The sequence below is a fragment of the Maniola hyperantus genome, chromosome 25 (assembly GCF_902806685.2).
Source record: "Maniola hyperantus chromosome 25, iAphHyp1.2, whole genome shotgun sequence".
Lineage (NCBI taxonomy): Eukaryota > Metazoa > Arthropoda > Insecta > Lepidoptera > Nymphalidae > Maniola > Maniola hyperantus.
In genome coordinates, this window is record NC_048560.1 from 6,163,572 (window position 1) to 6,183,907 (window position 20,336).

The 20,336-nt window shown below is 37.6% G+C and overlaps 1 protein-coding gene across 12 annotated transcripts in view; it reads left to right on the top strand.

Moving 5' to 3' along the window:
* The first annotated feature begins 1,043 nt into the window (after positions 1–1,043).
* Positions 1,044–20,336, top strand: part of LOC117994014 (uncharacterized) — a 58,055-nt gene continuing 38,762 nt past the window's right edge. For 11 of the 12 annotated variants that reach the window (XR_011238173.1, XR_011238174.1, XR_011238175.1 and 8 more), the window contains exons 1-2: positions 10,773–10,884; positions 15,448–16,507. Coding sequence is in view for 9 of the 12 variants with exons in the window: in XM_069507121.1 (XP_069363222.1) it covers positions 15,875–16,507 (633 nt within the window). In the remaining 3 variants the exon portion in view is untranslated. Of the gene's footprint in view, positions 1,297–10,772; positions 10,885–15,447; positions 16,508–20,336 lie in introns of those variants that run through there. The other variant, XM_069507122.1, reaches the window with a different exon arrangement.

Genomic DNA, 20,336 nt, shown 5'->3' on the forward strand with positions numbered 1-20,336 from the left:
ACCTGTGGGAACTCTTTGATTTTCCGGGATAAAAATAAGCCTGTCTTTCCAGGTCTTTATCTATACACATGCAAAAATCACGTCAATCCGTTGCACCGTTGCTACAAACCAACAAACCAACAAACAAACACACACTAGCATTTATAATAAGGGTACTGACTAGCGACCCGGCCCGACTTTGCATGGGTAGCTTATTAATATTTTCATAGCGATCTCTATTTTTTCAAAAATAAAACATGCTAACCATGAAAGCTTTTATAAACGTCGTGTCCCAAAAGCTGATCCACGCGTCTGGTGACCCAAGAGCTGGTGCTTATTTCGCTCAACGGTTGAGCCTTGCCGTTCAGCGAGGTAATAGCGCCAGTGTTTTGGGCACAATGCCCATAAATGACCATTTGGACGGCGTATATTTTTTGTAAATTGTTAATATAAATTTTTTAGTGATAAGTTTTTCTGTATGTATAATGTATATACTATATTATATAGTTTTTTTTTGTTGTATTGACCTGTAAATTTATAAATAAACAAAGTTCCTGCTAAGCCCATGTTACTCAGGAATAATATAGCTTTCTACTGGCGAAAGAATTTTTAAAATCGGTTCAGTAGTTAGTTCCAGAGATTACAAACAAACTCATAAACTTTACCTCTTGATAATGTTACTAAGTATAGTTCCTTTTGAAGTACGGTAGGTACCCTAAGGATATTTCTTTATACAATGTACCTAGATACGGAATGGAACACCTCGTGTGTGAATCCGCCTCGCACTTGACCGATTTTTTAAAGCCATAATGTTATTAGACTTATTACCGCTTGTAAGTTGGTATATTATTAAAATCATGGGTATATTTAAAGTAATAACACTCGGTTAAATAGATAGATGACTATTATAATTTATGAGTACAAACAATAATAAAAATCACCTTGAAATTACCCAAGTATAATTTATACTGACATATATTATTATTATTTCAATGTTTGCGCAAGGCAACGGCACCGCCATTTTGAACTTTGCGTTAAGTTATGTCAAACCAGTGCGGCACAGACTGCGTATAGAGTGGGACGTTTTCGCGCGCATTTTATCGATCGTTACCACTTCGACTGATGTGTTATTGTGGTGTTTTTATTACGAAAAACATAACTAATAGTGCACAAGTATCTTGGAAAATAACTGAAAATTGTTTACGAATGATTTTTATATACAGTTTGATATGGTTTTTGAACTGTTGGTTTAGTTTAATTTAAAATCGTGTGGTTTAATTGTTGGTAGGTAAAATCGTGTTTTGGATGTACAGTGAGGTAAGCGCGTGCTTAATTACTTACCTTAGGATAAATATTTGTTAGCTTTCTTATGCTAAATCACGTTTATACCTACCTTGTAATACCTACCTGTAAAATCGATTATGGAAATTAAAAAGTAACCAATAGTAACCCATTTTTGTAAACAATTAATGTGTACATTTTTTAAACAAAATCAATAAAATATCAATAAGACTAGTATAGAATTACTTAAGTATAGCTGATCCCCGCGTGTATATAATATAGCCTATGTCACTCAGGAATAATGTAGCTTTCTATTGGTGAAAGAATTTTCAAAATCGGTTCAGTAGTTCCAGAGATTACCCCCTACAAACAAACTTAACGACATTACCTCTTTATAATATTAGTATAGATATATTCAAGTAATTTTAATATTAATAAAAACTAAGTATATACCTAGGTGATAACTAATTTAAATAAGTAAGTAGACTGAAAAACTGACCAAAATATTGTAACGGCACAAAAGTAGCGGTTAAGTTAGGGTTGTCAAAAATTCTAAATATCTAGGAATATATTATGTAATTTTTTTTTTTTTAAAGAACATTAGCCATGTTAAATGACTAATATTCCCCTTTTTCCTCTCCAAATAAGCGTGAAGCTTGTGCTAGGAGTAGGTACGACAATAGTGCAACGGGCGGGGTTTGAACCGTCGGACCTTTCGGTTTTCAGTCCACTCCTTTACCAGTTGAGCTATTGTAATTTTTGTGTTGTAAAGAAATACCTATTTACTTAACACAGATTTTTCCCAGAAACCATGGTTATACCTCATTAAGTTTTTTTTAAATAGAAACGAACGTAGTAGACCTACCTAATTTAAAGTGCTGTTAATTTTGTGACTGCAATTTTTACGTCACGATATTTTTATCCTTTTTCCTGATTTGCTTCATTCAAACCGAAGCGTCATCGTTCCCCTTCTTTTGCTTGCTCTCTTCCGCTCACAGAACACTATGCCCTATGGTACTCCTACCGGAGCTTCCGCTTCGATCATAGATATTGCTCTCCATCTTTTCATACTTTGCTTTTCCTCTCTGACGTCTCTCTTCTCTTAAACGCTTCTTTTTAATAAGTTTTCTATGAAATTGCTTTATGGCCTTCTAGCTTCCATAAAGTTTTTTACTGCTGAAATTTTTACACGACGCCCAAAAAAGTCCACTTTTACTCACTTTTTCTCTTTATTGTAAATGTTTTTGGTACAGACCTACAAATTAAAAAAAAAGTTGTAAATGTTTTTGGTACAAATTAAAAAAAAGAAAGTGAAAAGTAAAGCGAACCGTGGCTTAGCGGTCAGAGCGTCGAGCCCGATCCCAGGAGACCCAGGTTTGAATCCTGCCGGTTCCACAATTTTCGATTATATATAATATGTATTTAAAAATTATTTTAATTCTTTAATAGCGAAGCACAAGAAATAAGTAAGTAAAATTTTAATTAAACTAACTACTATAACATTTATATGTAGTTTTATTATCAATGGTTAACAAATAAACTATTAATAAACTGCTGCACGGATACCAAATTATTTAAATAAACTATTAATAAACTTAAATCTAAAAAAAACAACATTAAATTAAAACTAAAATAAATTAAATTAAATCTAAAACCTCATCGAGACCACCGCAGCGAGGCATTGTACCCAAGATGCTGGCAGCATTACCCCTTTGGATGGCCAAACTAATTTAAATAATTAAAATTAATTAAAATTAATAAACTTAAATCTAAAAAAAAACAAAATTATTTTGAAGTTATTTTCGCTTCATTTTCTCTGCCATTCTTTACTTCGATAAAGAATTATTCCTAAGTCAGTACCCTTATATTATTCAGCACCCTTATTATAAATGGGAAAGTGTGTTTGTCTGTTGGTTTGTTGGTTTATTGGTTTGTTGGTTTGTTAGTTTGTCCTTCAATCACGTAGCAACGGAGCGACGGATTGACGTGATTTTTTGCATGTGTATAGTCAAAGACCCGGAGAGTGACATAGATTACTTTTTATCCCGGGAAATCAAAGAGTTTTTAAAAACCTAAATCCACGCGTACCTACCAAGTCGCAGGCATCAGCTAGTACAGTATAAATGCAAAAATGTAAAAGTATTCGAATTCATTTCGATCTAAAGATGCCTTTACGCTTCATTGCTTCACAAATGGTCAATATTTAGATCATTGATTGCACATCTGACTTGCTAATCGTAGAAATGTTGTTTATTGATTACATAACTACCTACATATATTTGTTTTGCAATATTTTTTCTTATTTCTCAAGTAATAATTAAAATCAAATCTACTAAGTAGTTACTTGTGTTATATTTCAAATTAATATTATGAATATATTTTATCGAAAAAAATATGTCAAAAGTTCAAGAGCATAATATATAGATAAATTTACTAACACATCGAAATGAATGAATACTTTTATTGGTACTAAGTACATAAATCTTTCTAATATTATTATAAAAACCTGTGGGAACTCTTTGATTTTCCGGGATAAAAATAAGCCTGTCTTTCCAGGTCTTTATCTATACACATGCAAAAATCACGTCAATCCGTTGCACCGTTGCTACAAACCAACAAACCAACAAACAAACACACACTAGCATTTATAATAAGGGTACTGACTAGCGACCCGGCCCGACTTTGCATGGGTAGCTTATTAATATTTTCATAGCGATCTCTATTTTTTCAAAAATAAAACATGCTAACCATGAAAGCTTTTATAAACGTCGTGTCCCAAAAGCTGATCCACGCGTCTGGTGACCCAAGAGCTGGTGCTTATTTCGCTCAACGGTTGAGCCTTGCCGTTCAGCGAGGTAATAGCGCCAGTGTTTTGGGCACAATGCCCATAAATGACCATTTGGACGGCGTATATTTTTTGTAAATTGTTAATATAAATTTTTTAGTGATAAGTTTTTCTGTATGTATAATGTATATACTATATTATATAGTTTTTTTTTGTTGTATTGACCTGTAAATTTATAAATAAACAAAGTTCCTGCTAAGCCCATGTTACTCAGGAATAATATAGCTTTCTACTGGCGAAAGAATTTTTAAAATCGGTTCAGTAGTTAGTTCCAGAGATTACAAACAAACTCATAAACTTTACCTCTTGATAATGTTACTAAGTATAGTTCCTTTTGAAGTACGGTAGGTACCCTAAGGATATTTCTTTATACAATGTACCTAGATACGGAATGGAACACCTCGTGTGTGAATCCGCCTCGCACTTGACCGATTTTTTAAAGCCATAATGTTATTAGACTTATTACCGCTTGTAAGTTGGTATATTATTAAAATCATGGGTATATTTAAAGTAATAACACTCGGTTAAATAGATAGATGACTATTATAATTTATGAGTACAAACAATAATAAAAATCACCTTGAAATTACCCAAGTATAATTTATACTGACATATATTATTATTATTTCAATGTTAAAAGGAAGTTCAATGGTCAAGTAAAACCAGTTTGTACATGACTTTACTAATTACTTACTTAGCTATTAATATATTGTTAAAAAACCGGTCAAGCGCGAGTCAGGCTCGCGCAACAAGGGCTCCGTACTACAGTCGTATTTTTTCGACATTTTGCACGATAATTCAAAAACTATGATGCATAGAAATAAAAATCGGTTTCAGAATGCACAGGTGAAGCCCTTTCATATGATACCCCACTTGATGTAGTTATCTTACTTCGAAAATTGAAACACCAATTTTTAGTTCATGACCACAATTTAATTTTTTTGTGTTATGTAACCACAAATTCACGGTTTTCTTGCTATAAGACCTACCTACCCGCCAAATTTCATGATTCTAGGACAACGGAGAGTACCCTGTAGGTTTCTTGACAGACCGACAGACAGACAGACAACAAAGTGATCCAATAAGGGTTTTTCCTTTTGAGGTATGGAACCCTAAAAATATAAAAAAAGACTTAGTATTATTCAGTTTTTTAGGGTTCCGTACCTCAAAAGAAAAAACGGAACCCTTATAGGATCACTTTGTTGTCTGTCTGTCTGTCTGTCGTTTTTGAATTATCGTGCAAAATGTCGAAAAAATACGATTGTAGTACGGAACCCTCGTTGCGCGAGCCTGACTCGCACTTGGCCGGTTTTTTATAATAAATAATGTTAAGTTGTTAAGTATGTAGATAATATAGTAGGTAGATACATTAAGTTCTAGATAGATTGTCTCGTGTAACTTTTTGTATTAAGAAAGTTTCTGAGGTAAACATTAATTTAGATAGCGGAACAATTAGTAGACTTTTAAATTCGAATACTTTTCGCTGCCCTATTATAATTGGTATTGAAGCTGTGGTGGCCTAGTGGTTAGGACGTCTGCCTTCCAATCGGAGGTCGGGGGTTCGATCCCGGGCACGCACCTCTAACTTTTCGGAGTTATGTGCGTTTTTAAGTAATTAAAATATCACTTGCTTTAACGGTGAAGGAAAACTTCGTGAGGAAACCTGCATGCCTGAGAGTTCTCCATAATGTTCTCAAAGGTGTGTGAAGTCGGACAATCCGCACTTGGCCAGCGTGGTAGACTATGGCCAAAACCCTTCTCACTTTGAGGGGAGACCCGTGCTCTGTAGTGAGCCGGTGATGGGTTGGTCAGGATTATAATTGGAGATTCTTTAGGTTCTATCTGGTTCAATGTAATATTATACTTTACGAAAGATTCCAGGATCAAACTGAATTTTGTTGCCATTGGGAATCTAAATATTTAAAAGGAAAAGGTGACTGACTAACTGACTGACTGATTGACTGATCTATCAACGCACATCTCAAACTACTGGACGGAGCTTATGCTCGCGACTACACAAATTTCAAACCCTTATTTTACTCCTTTAGGGGTTGAGTTTTCAAAAACCCTTTCTTAGCGGATGCCTACGCCACAATAGCTATCTGCATGCCAAATTTCAGCCCAATCGGTCTATTAGTTTGAGCCTGTGCTTTGATAGATCAGTCAGTCAGTCAGTCAGTCAGTCAGTTACCTTTTCCTTCTATGTATATATGGATTATCTTTTTCACAAATCAGCATTATAATCTATGTTAGTGCATCGTTGAGCCAGCTCTTGTAGCTGTAGGTATCAGTTGGACTAGTTACACGCGGGTTTGCGAAACATGTTTTTATAGGGATGTCCTTTATTTTTATCGATTTTGAAAGGTTTTAATGCATTGCGATAAAAATTAATAGCTTTTAGGGTTCCATATCTCCAGAGAATTGAACGGATTGTTTTTGTATTGTGACAAAAATAAACATTAAAATGACTGTAGTATTTTTGACAACCCTATATCAAATATGACAAAAGATAAAAGCATTAAATGGCAGCACAGTACTGACGGTATTTACAAAATTTGTTCTTTTAGGGTTCCGTACCTCAAAAGGAAAACGGAACCCTTATAAATAGAATCTTGAAATTTGGCAGGTAGTATGTCTTATAGCACATTTTAGGGGGAAAATCCGAAAACCGTGAATTTGTGGTTACATCCTGAAAAAAAATTAAAATGTGTTTATGAACAAATATTAGTATTTGCAACTTTCAAAGTAAAATTAATATACCAAGTGGGGTATCATATGACATTCTAAAATAGTAGTTTTTGATTTATCGTAAAAAACGTCAAATAAATACGACTATAGTATGGAACCCTTGGTGCGCGAGTTTGACTCGCATTTGGCCGGTTTTTTTTAAATTGATTACTTTAACCACATTAAACTACGAAACATAACCTTGATATAACCTACCTAAAGGCTTGCGTCACTCATACTTAATATCATAATGTAAATGACGTGACTATTTAGGTACGAGTTTTGCATAAGTAGTGTCTGCGTATCGCCGATAGACAAGCAGACTGGACGAAAATATTAAGCACAATACACACAGAGTGGAGTGGAGCCGAGCGCGGCACCTTTTTTGATGACAATTCAAACTAACCTTTATTTTCTTTGGCACAAAGTATGCGGCGAGAGGCGAGCTGGAGCGCGGCCTAGTAGGGTCTTGGACTGTAGTAATAAAAAATAAAATAAAAAAACCGACTTCCAAAACCACTACGAAGTAAAAAATAACTTTTGTTTTCTACACGTGTATGTTTGTTGAAGTCGGGCGAGCTTTAGGATTTGATTTCTAGTTTCTTTTATTATGCTCGCCCGACTTCATACGGTCCGGTAGTTATAAAATGACGTGAATTTTTGTACAGCGGTAAATTATTTAAAAATATCACTTCGTAACTTTACTTCTTTATAATTTTACAAGACGATGCCTGCAACTTGGTCCGCGTGGTTTCTTTTTTACTTACATTTGTATTTATTTAAAGTATTCTCTTTTTAATGTACTATGTACTTTTTTTCCTGTGGGAACTCTTTGATTTTTCGGGATATAAAGAAGCCTATGTCTTTCCCCGGGATTCAAGCTATCTCTGTACCAAATTTCATCAAAATCGGTTGAACGGATGGGCCGTGAATGTCTTGCAGACAGACAGACACACTTTCGCATTTACAATATTAGTATGGATAGTGAAGTATGTATGGATATTGAGATATGTAGATTATTAATTAGTATGTAGACTTTTAGTAGGAGATAGCATATTTTGTAGAGCGTTGTCCCTGTCGTTGAGACCGTCATATTGGTATGAGTGACAGAGACAACGCTCTACAAAGCCGAAATGTCATTCTAAAGGCCGATGTACCTTCTTTCGGTCGCGTACTGTAGATATATTTTAATGTAGATAACGGGTACATACCACGATTAATTTGATGTTTTTATTTCCGATATTTCAATCCAAGTGTCATTAGTGTAGATAATCCTCCAAAATCATTAGATCAGTAGATATACAGCCGCGCACTCAGAGTCGCTTAATCGTTACTGAAGATTGAGTTAAACGAGACAGAGCTATATATCTCTTACATAAATCTGTCTCGTTTTTACTCAATCTTAAGTAACGATTAGCGACTCTGAGTACGGCTGTTAGATTATCAGATCGACTTATGGCATTTAGGTTATCAACCTTTCGCTTTTCGTGGTGATGCCATTTAACTCTTGCAGCATTGATGTCAGCATTGCGTCAGACCCTACTTGAAGTTTGGTATAGTATGAAATAAACAGGATTTTTTTAAAAACGTGAAGCAAAAAAGCATAAAGTACTTAATTATTATTGGTTTTTAGGGTTCCGTACCTAAAAAGAAAAAAAGGAACCCTTAAAGGATCACTTCGTTGTCTGTGTCCGTCAAGAAAACCTATAGTCGCGATGGCAATCGAAGTATTAGGCGGTGGGACGCCCCGCACACCCGCACAACAGTCGTGCTCGCCCGCCTCGGGTTAGACCGGGGACTGTGCGGGTGTGCGGGGCGTTCCCTCCCCGATTGCTATCTCGACCTGTCGCGTACTATACTTAGCTATATTGTTATTGCAGTCAAGTTTTTTTCTTATTCAGATACACCCTTAGCCCTTGCCCTTGAGTTAGCCCTTGACTGCAATCTCACCTGGTGGTAAGTGATGATGCAGTCTAAGATGGAAGCGGGCTAACCTGGAAAGGGTATAGCTTTTTATTAACCCCATCAGGTCGGCCAAATAAAAGAATAGGTCGACACACATATCTGCGATTCAATCCGCGCGGCAAGAAACAGAGGGTAATAGAAAAACATCGTAGCAAATAATGTCATTTCTCGTTCAAAGAGCTACATTGTAATATGAGCCTTTCAAAGTAGTTTCGATAACTGCAAAGTGTCGCTAATTTTTCACGCTATTGCCCATGGGAGGCATATATTTGTTTCCTTTTCGGCACCGCCCGAAATCAAATCTAGGTAGGTAAATTTATGGGCGGTCGGCTTGCGCCCCCTAGGACTTTGCGCCCGGGTGCACCGCACCCCTTGAACCCCCGGGTAAAGACGGCCCTGGATTGATCATGATGCTCACCACTGCTTGAACATGTTGTCGGTCTGTTTATCTCGAGTGGTGTTATCGGTGTTATCGAATGCATCAATAAAACGTGACGAAGTGAACGTCTTACTCATGTCATATCAAACTCTGGGAAGTAGGTATTGTACTTACGTGTTAAAAATATAATAATAATATTATTATATTTTATTATTATTATATTTTTAACACGTAAGTATAATGTGTTAAAAATATAGTCATTAATAAATAATAATAGACCATGTCGGATTACAGGGGGTGCCGGATTAGACAGGGGTCAGATTACCGGGAGTCCACTGCAGTCTGTACTACATAATATGATAATAGTTCAGAATTCAGATACTAATGTAATACCATGACGTAAGAAAATAACCTCAAGGAAAATTATCGAGATATCATTGTTTACCCGAAATACTCGAAGGTTCGGTAATAAATGGAACAAACACAATTTAATCTAGGTTATTGAGGTATGAGGTGATTAATAAACAAACAAACTAAGTGGATACAAGGGCGTATGATTTAGGTGTCGAATATTTTGTAAATGGATCATTGTTTTGGGGAACTTTGTGTGTTTTAATAGTGATAATGATGTGAATCAGTTAATATGTACATACATAGTTATTGGAACTTTATCTACTTATAGGTTTTTTTATATTTTTTTATTCAGATACAAGTTAGCCCTTGACTGCAATCTCACCTGGTGGTAAGTGATGATGCAGTCTAAGATGATAGCGGGCTAACCTGGAAGGGGTATGGCAGTTTTTATTAAACCATACCCCTTTGGTTTCTACACGGCATCGTACCGGAACGCTAAATCGCTTGGCGGCACGGCTTTGCCGGTAGGGTGGTAACTAGCCACGGCCGAAGCCTCCCACTAGACCAGACCAGAAATTTAGAAATTATAAAATTCCTGCCAGGAATCGAACCCGGGACCTCCCACTATTAAGACCACAGCGCTCACCACTGCGCCAGGGAGGTCGTCAGGTATTTATGTATGTGCAGTTAATTAGCGTGGAATGGTGTTAATGTGTTAGCATAATAATCAGAATAAATAAAATAAATAAATAAAAGTTCATTGAGTCATTTAGCTCACAAAACAAGAGAAACCATATAACCAAATGTTAAAAATTACAAGATTAAGCTAGGTAAACTTAAAACTAAGAGCTTGAAAGTACTAAAAAAACAAATATTTATATTTGTCTAGTATGTATTTATATTTTTCTGGTGGGAGGCTTTGGCCGTGGCTAGATACCAGCCTACCGGCAAAGCCGTGCCGCCGAGCGATTTAGCGTTCCGATGCGAGGCCGTGTAAAAACTAAAGGGGCATGTGTTTAATAAAAACTGCCATCCCCCTTCCAGGTTAGCCCGCTTCCATCTTAGACTGCATCATCACTTACCTCCAGGTGAGATTGCAGTCAAGGGCCAACTGCTTGGTTCAAGTCAAAATCTACGTACTTTGGCCAACCAAGCCGTTTGAGTCTCGGAACCTCTTTAGGGTAGCAAATGACTTTGAAGTTTTGATTCAATCGTCCAGTATATCGTCTGTTTGTCAGTCTTGCGGTATTGGTCACGATGAGTGGACGTGGTAGTGAAATTTTAGTGATTTTAGTGATCATTAGTGATTTTTGTGAAACAACAGTAGTTCTTTAGTGTATCGAATATATTTTTGGTAGGTAACTTACCCTTGTAGTCTATACCTACTCACGGAATTCTAGTTTTTAGGGTTCCGTACGTCAAAGGGAAAAACGGAACCCTTATAGGATCACTTTGTTGTCTGTCTGTCTGTCAAGAAACCTACAGGGTACTTCCTGTTGACCTAGAATCATGAAATTTGGCAGGTAGGTACATCTTATAGCTGACATTTGGGGAAAAATCTGAAAACCGTGAATTTGTGGTTACATCACACAAAAATAATTAAATTGTGGTCATAAATTAATAATTAGTATTTTCAATTATCAAAGTAAGATAACTATATCAAGTGGGGTATCATATGAAAGGTCCTCATCTGTACATTCTAAAACAGACTTTTATTTATTTTTATGCATCATAGTTTTTGAATTGACGTGCAAAATGTCGGAAAAATACGACTGTAGTACGGAACCCTCATTGCGCGAGCCTGACTCGCACTTGGCCGGTTTTTTTTTTAATTTGATAAGGTAGCTCTTGACTGCAATCTCACCTGGTGCTACCTATAACTGAAGTGACGATGCACTCTGATGGAACTGTTCAATGAAACCCTACCTTTGTAGGTAATAAAATAAACTAGATGATGCCCACGACTTCGTCCTTGTGGATTTAGGTTTTTTTTCGTTTTTTTAAATCCCAAGGGATCTCCGTCCGTCAGCGGGCTGTATCTCGTGAACTGTAATAGATCATCATCATCATCATGATCAACCCATCACCGGCTCACTACAGAGCGCGGGTCTCCTCTCAAAGTGAGAAGGGTTTTTGGCCATAGTCTACCACGCTGGCCATGTGCAGATTGGTAGACTTCACACACCTTTGAGAACATTTTACATACCTACTGTAATAGATAGAGACTTAAAATTATCACTTAATGTGTATTTTTATTGCCGCTTTAACAATAAATACTAAAATTTGCCCGTGAAAATTTAAAAAATTTTTTATTTGTTCTACGATGGTACGGAACCATTCGTGTGTGAGTCCGACTCGCACTTGACTGATTTTTAAAATTCGTTGGAATTTCCAAAATCCTTTCTTTGCACCATTAGTTTGCTCAAGAAATACTTAGGTATTTACTTTAGGTCCACCGGCTAAGGGTGTGCGTTGTCTGTCAGTCAGTCAGTAAGTTTGCAGTCAGTGACGGTTCCGGTTATACGGTAATTTTTTATATTACATACTAGCTTATGCTCGCGACTTCGTCCGCGTGGACTACACAAACTTCAAACCCCTATTTCACCCCGGCCCCGTAGGGGTTAAATTTTCAAAAATCCTACGTCACAATAGCTATCTGCATGTCAAATTTCAGCCCGATCCTTCCAGTTGTTTGAGCTGTGCGTTGATAGATCAGTCAGTCAGTCAGTCAGTCACCTTTTCCTTTTATATATTTAGATGTTTAGTTACAATATCAAAATTAAAATGCATTATAATTATAAACCATTAATTAAACGTTAAAATAAATAATGAATAATATAATATAGCAAAAATAAACATAACAAAATTAATACTAACCGGCAATTATTGTAAAATGTTCTCTATTATAATCGAATTAAGAACTATTAAGTCTCAGTTGTTATCGCGGCCTCGATGATGTCATCGGGACAAGGTCGCTACCATTGATATAAGAGTACCAAAGATAATATGCATTTCCATAAAATCTAATGTTTAGCACCTAAAAGTCAAAATCGAGTAAAAAAAATATAACGCGTAGAATTTAACTCCTCACGCGCCATTTTATTTTTTTTGTGTCAAATTTCATATCAAAAATCATGTTTTAGTCCTTATTTTAAAGGTGAACCGTAGGTATTTTTGACATGAATGCGAGATTTATTGTATGTGGTATAAGTCCGGCAAATTGCTATTGCGCTGGAACCATGTCTCATTAACGTCGAAATCATTCATCATCTGATATCATCATCCCCCGCCAATATTTTACGATTTTGATTCATGCAAAACCTTGTAGGTATAATATATGCGTACCTACTCTTGAGCCTGAATAATTCTCTTATTCTTCTTTTTTTCTTTATGGCTCTCTGTACTGCGGTTTTGTAGTCCGCAATAATTCCGTGTGGTGGAAGTTTACTTAATTGTTAATAATAATAATAAACAACTTTATTGTTAACAAAATTACAGACAGTAAGAATACAGGATACACTAAAAAACAAAGGGCGACTTTATCACTTTTAGCATCACTAAAGTGATCTCTTCCAGATGACCCTTACTCAAGAACTTAGTTGCCAGGCAACTGTCATCAGCGAGTAGTGGTGGAATGCCTCTACAAGAGGTATATCATTGGTTGTCGCGTATTACGTGTGTGAATAATAATTAAGTTATGAACTTGTTTAGCTGGTGACCTCAGTAGGTCATGGCGGTACCAAGTTTTTGGTAATGTTACTTATCTACTTTCATTCCTTCTGTTATAAGTACCTATCGAATGTAACCTATTCCTGCAGTAGGTAGGTACTTTAGGAGCAGCCTAAGAGAATTTTTGGAAATCTGTATTAATATATAAAATGCAAAGTCCTGACTGACTGACTGACATATATATCAACGCACAGCCTAAACCGCTGGTCTTAGAGACATGAAATTTTGAGGGTGTGTTCTTTGTAAAGAGTAGGTATCCACTAAGAAAGGATTTTTCGAAATTCTACCCCTAAGTGGGTTAAATAGGGGATGAAAGTTTGTACGAAAGTACGTCATTTTTCAAGTTATTTGGATGAAAATTGGTATTTGGGTTTTTGGTCACAAATGAAGAAATGCGTGTTCCAGGATTTTTGGAAATTCAACCCCCACCTCTATTTTCTTAATTCCACCCGAGCGAAGCCGGGGCGGGTCAGCTTGTTAGTTCATATTTTTTCGGACGGAAGTAACAACGAGTAAAGGAATTGGTTTTGCGTGGATTTAGGTTTTTAAAAATACCATGGGAACTCTTTGATTTTCCGGGATCAAAAGTAGCCTGTGTCCCCGGAATGTAAGCTATCTCTATACCTCACCAAATCGGATAAACGGTTTATTAAAAACTGCCATACCATACGCTTCCATCGTCAGTTACCACCAGGTGAGATTGCAGTCAAGGGCTAACTTGTATCTGAATAAAGTAAAATAAACCTAAAAACCGAACTATAAGATCGAATACAAAAGCCTAGTGGAAGTAGACATAAATAAAACGTGGGAAGGTTTTTGAGGCATACATAATATAAATGACGTAATGTTAGGTCTTTAGGTACTGACTCACTCTAACGCTAGGCATTCAGACATGTGTAGACAGCGGTTGACTTATGACCTCATTCTGACCTCAATATTATCTTTAACCACATTACAACCAATAAATATTACAACATCGGCCCGCTTCCATCTTAGACTGCATCATAACTTACCATCAGGTGAGATTGCAGTCAAGGACTAACTTGTATCTGAATAAAATAAAATAAAAACCTAAAAACCGAACTAAGTATAAGATCGAATACAAAATCCTAGTGGAAGTAGATAGACATAAAGAAAACGTGGGAAGGTTTTTGAGGCATACATTATACATAATATAAATGACGTAAGGTCACGTAAGGGACGTGAGGTCTTTAGGTATTGAGTCACTCTAACGCGAGGCATTCAGACAACATGACGTGTAGACAGCGGTTGACTTATGACCTCATTCTGACCTCAATATCATTTTAAACCAATAAATATTACAACATCGTGCATATTATTAGTTCATCAGTTTAATTTTGGTGATTACCTACTAATTTTATAACAAAGGATTTGTAATTGAGCGTCAATAGCTCAACGGTTGAGGAGCGGTTGATTGTCGTTCCTACTCCTAGCACAAGCTTTACGCTTAGTTGGAGGGGAAAGGGGAATATTAGTCCTGATTAGCATGGCTAGGTAATATTCTTTAAAAAAAAGGATTTCTAATTTTATCGATCGGCTGACCTGCCCTTCGAGATTATTCCAAGAAGCTTCATATTCACTAACTCAGTGTCTAACACTGAATTATAGCCACCGAGCTCATTTGACATTGGTTGATTCTACATTGCAGATTCACTGAGTGACAATAAAATTATTTTCGTAGAAATCCTTCAGTGGTTTAAAAATAAATGTTAAATGAGATCGGTGGGATAAGATAAGAGAAGTAGAGAAAGAGGTCGTTAATCTCGAAAATAATGTAGGTACTGCTTATCTGTAAACTGTAAGCTGTGATAGCCTAGTGATTAGGACGTCCGCCTTCTAATCGGAGGTCGGGGGTTCGATCCCGGGCACGCACCTTTAACTTTCCGGAGCTATGTGCGTTTTAATTAATTAAATATCACATTCTTTAACGGTAAAGGAAAACATCGTGAGGAAACCTGCATGCCGAAGAGTTCTCCATAATGTTCTCAAAGGTGTGTGAAGTCTACCAATCCGCACATGGCAAGCGTGGTAGACTATGGTCAAACCCTTTCTCACTCTGAGGGGAGACCCGTGCTCTGTAGTGAGCCGGTGATGGGTTGATCATAATGACGATGATGACTGCTTATCTTATTCTTTACTCACATATTTGTGTTTTTTGCCCCCACAGTTTCGATCAGAACCTGGTGTGAAATCCGAAGACCAAGACATAGCAAAGACAATCTGAAATCCCGACTCCATACGAACGAACGACATAATAATTATAGTAAACAATAATATAACAAGCCTTAACTCCCAAACATGTGTTCATAATAAATGTAAACATTAACCACGAATACAAAAGAAAAAGAACAACTGAGTTTGAACTTTGAAGGTTATATGTTTATAATTTACGAGTTAAATTTTTGAATATAAGAAAAAAAATTGTTTCTGAACGCATCCGTGATAAAGATAACAAAAGAAAACATTGATAGTGAAGGTAATAATAATGGAAATCTGAAATTCGAATTTCGAGCGCGCGCGCACGAGCGAGACGGGCGAATAAAGACAGAGAGCTGCGTCCAAAAATAGTGCGTTCAGAAATAGAACTGAAAAAAATGTCCGGCCCAGACTCAGTAGAGGCGAACGAAGCGGCGGTCGCGAACGCCGCATGGTGGGAAACACCATGGAAAACTATGGCTGACCTAGCCGAAGCGGTTGACGACCTTATATGCAGCTTCGATTATATGGACACAGCCATGGACAACCTAGTAATGCTTATATTTATCTGGGTACTGATCTCTATAATCATCCTTGGAGTCGCGAAATGGGCTTACGGAAGATTCAGCGGCATCAAGAAGCCAGTCGAAGAAAAAGTCGACAAACCAAAAGTAACAACAGAAGAAAAGAAGATGGCTAACGAAATTATCACAAGCGCTGACAGTGTTTTGGCTACCACAGCCAAGGTTACATCCAAATCTACCTTCAAGCCATCTAAACCCACAAGCTTCGTACCAGCAACGCCTCCGAATAAGAAACGGCTAGGTCGCATGTCCCCAGGGCCTGAAGCGTTAAGCTTGAAGAAACACCAGAGCATCATCATCCCGACATGTACTGGTCCAGATGCAGCGAGCGTACAGTGGGTTAACGAAACATTGATGTGGTTATATAATGATCTTGTTATTGTGAATGAACTTGTGCAGCAATGGATTGTGTCTATGAACGAGTTCTCCAAGAAATCAGTCGAGGAGGTGAGATGACCTATTTACTATTACTTTTCTGTATCTTTTAAAATGTCTTGATAGTCGGTAAATTTCGCCAAATTTGTAGGTATACTACTTTACTGAACTATTTGGTTTATTACTATTAGTTCTTCTCCTTTAAAAAACCCTGAAAATATTTACTTGTGTGGTTGATGGTAGGTATAAGTTTGACAGATAATTAAGTGGGTTGACCATCAAGATTGAAGCTTTTATTTTATCTGTGTTGGGGTGTTACAGTTGCATCTTTCTACGAATTTTTTTTTTTGCGTTTTTTTTTCGTACTTGTATTTGCTTTTCTAATGAAAATATTACAATGAAACTTAAAGCTGCCGGTACCAAGAGTACTGGCTGCATTTCCGCGCTGGACAGCCAGGCTGATCCGTTGCGCAAAAAATGAGCCAGCCCTTCTGTCACCCGATGAGGCTATTAATCGCGGTGAAATGTCTCGTAAAAAAATTTCTGCACTAAGACTCCATGGCCCTAGGGTCTCCACGGTCTCTCTCTTTTACAATTGGTTATATTTAGATTTAGTGCGAATTTTAGCCAATATAGCAATAGTGTTGAAATAAATTGAGTTAATATTGCGAAAATCGTGCATTTCAGCCAATTGCGAATAACGTATTGATTGAAAGTGATTGGCTGTAGGTATTCAAAATGTTCTTGCTGAAAGCGAATTTTAGCCAACCATAAGGAAGATACAGTACACAGCCAAAAGTGATGAACATCGACCTTTAGAAGGAGATTTGTAGACCACTGTCACGGTCGTTGAGACCGACAAAACGTCATATGGGTATGAGTGACAGAGACAACGCTCTACAAACCTGAAATGTCATTCAAGTCATCACTTTCGGCCGCGTACTGTAGCCAAGAGCGTTAGTCATTATCGGGAGACATGTCTTATCAAACGTTGGATACTTGTGATAGACACATTCTGTCATCCGATATCTAAGGCCGGCCATACACGGACTGCTCGAGCGGTTAGCCAGTGATCAACATACACGGACCGCTCGAGCAGTCAGAGTCAACAGTTAGCTTAACTGCTCGATGGCAGCTTCAAGCTTCAAGCAATTTCAATGCGGGTGGAAAGCGTGCGCGACGTGGAGTGAGGAGCGCGCGCGGAGGTAACTGCGCGAGAGCGGTCGACAGCTCGAGCAGTCAGTGTATGCCTGGCGACTGCTTGACCGCCCAACCGCCCGAAGCAGTTGCAACTGCTTGAGCGGTTCGTGTATGTACGTACGTAGAAGTCTGTAGTTCAATATGCAGTCGCAGCTTGAAGCAGTCCATCCTGACTGCTTCAAGCTGTCCGTGTATGGCTGGTCTTAGTAGGCTGTAATGGGAGTACCATATGACAATACTTACGGGATACTTACGCACACCTGTCCTGCAAGATTTTACCCGCCGTCGCCTAACAGATTTCAATTTCAATTTCAAAGCCTTTATTTATTCCTAACAGATTAGAATAGGTATATTATTTTCATATGTTATTTTGCCAGTGATGACATATGAGCTATGAGTTATTTTGTGTGATCAAATCAGAAATGAGGAGATCCGTAGGAGAACTAGAGTAACCGACATAGCTCAACGGGTTGCGAAGCTGAAGTGGCAATGGGCAGGGCACACAGTTCGTACAACCGATAGACGTTGGGGTCCCAAGGTGCTGGAATGGCGACCTCGCACCGGAAGACACAGTGTTGGAAGACCCTCCACTAGGTGGACGGACGACATCAGACGAGTCGCAGGGAGCCGCTGGATTCAGGCGGCGGTGTGGAAGTCACTACTAGAGACCTATGTCCAGCAGTGGACGTCTATCGGTTGATGATGATGATGATGATATTATTTTCATACAATTAAACCTTTACAAGTGCTTTTGATTCGTCAAAATAATTTAAAATTGCACTGGTTCGGAATGCCGTTTTCATATGTAGTTCGCTCGATCAATATTGAGCAATTAACTAAAGCTGCTCGAGTCTCAAGGGTGAGCGGCGCGGCGACGGCGAGCTACAGGAATTGATGGGCTGGAATAAAAACTGGTTCAAGTACATTCACGATTATAGATATAGAGTAGGTATATGGTACCTAACCCTATTCAGTGGAGCGGAAATTAGAACTTACTTCTTCCGAGACGATTGTAAAAAGAAAAAGTTCAACTCTTATTTAAGTAAATAAATGATACCTGTACCTTCCTATAAACGATTTATTTGAATATTTTGGCTATTGGGTTACCTATACTTATAATAAAGTTAATTAAGACAAAAAATAAAAAAGATTTAAAATACTAAACTGAATGCCTGCGACGTGATCTACTTACCTACGGATTTAGGAATTTTTATTATTAAGTTGATTTTCCGGGACAAAAGTACCCTAGACCGTCCCCGTACAAAAAGTAGCCTATGTCACTCTCCAGGCTATAATCTATCTCCATTCCAAATTTCATCCAAATCCGTTCAGCCGTTTTTGCGTGATTGAGTAAACATCCAAACATCCAAACATCCACACTTTCACATTTATAAATTATAATATTAGTAGGATAACAGATATGGATTAGAAAACCTACAAAAATAGTTGCATTCTATCTTATCATCTTTCCAAATAGCTAAAGTACGAGGCAAAAAGTAATGTACATCGGCCTTTAGAATGACATTTCGGCTTTGTAGAGCGTTGTCCTGACGTTTTGTCGGTCTCAACGACTGAGACAATGCTTTACAAATCTGCTATCTCCTCCTAAAGGTCGATGTACATTACTATCGGCCGCTCACTGTACCTACTTTTTAGATATGGGTATAGGTACCAAGGGGCATACCTACATGCCCATTAGTTAGAAACTACTGGTATAGCTAATGTTGAAACAGCCATAAAACTTATCAGACACGCTTCACTGCAATCGGTTTATAGGCCTGACTCATGGTCGCGCATTGAAATTATTTTACATACCTTCTTATGGTTTACATAGTTTCTTTAATAGCTTAATAAATTTTAACTATCGAACCTATAGCTAGTCCTAGTTTATTAGAAACACTAGTTGATGCCCGCGACTTCGTACGCGTGTATTTAGGTTTTTAAAAATCCCGTAGGAACTCTTTGATTTTCCGGTATAAAAAGTACCCTATGTCCCTTTCCAGGTCTTAAACTATACCCATCCAAAAAATCACGTCGATCCGTTGCTCCATTGCGACTTGATTGAGGGACAAACCAACAAACAAACACACAATGATTAGCTTTTCCCTGCGACTTTGTCCGGGTGGACTACACAAACTGTAAACCTATATTTTACGTCTTTAGGAGTTGGATTAAAAAAAAATTCTTTCTTAGCGGATGCCTACAGCTACGTCCTATCTGCATGCCAAATTTAAGCCCGATCCGATAAATAATGCTGTTGTTTTTGATGATCGATATAAATGACAAGATATGGTCATGCGAACAAAATTTTTCACGGTTTAGAAACCAAATAAATCAGCGCCACCTCTTAGATAACCCGTTTGAAATCCAGACGTCACTGAGGTTACATTGGTGGTATAGCACCAATGAGTCGGTGCCATTTTGTTTGTTCAATAACCCTGTCCATACGAAGTAATATATCAATGATTACAATGCAATGATAAAGAACCTTTTCAAGACAAGCAAATTCACACAACTGGGCATCTAAAAATACCCACCTTTGTTTCGCGTTGAAGACCAGGCTATTGTCTTTCAAAAGGACACTTCTACGGACGTTGTGCTGTCACAGCAAAATTCGAAAATGAGGCAGTGGTCCGACCGCCGCGCCGCGCCGGCGAGAAAACGACTAACTATCGGCGATTTTCTCTCCCAAGAAACGCAC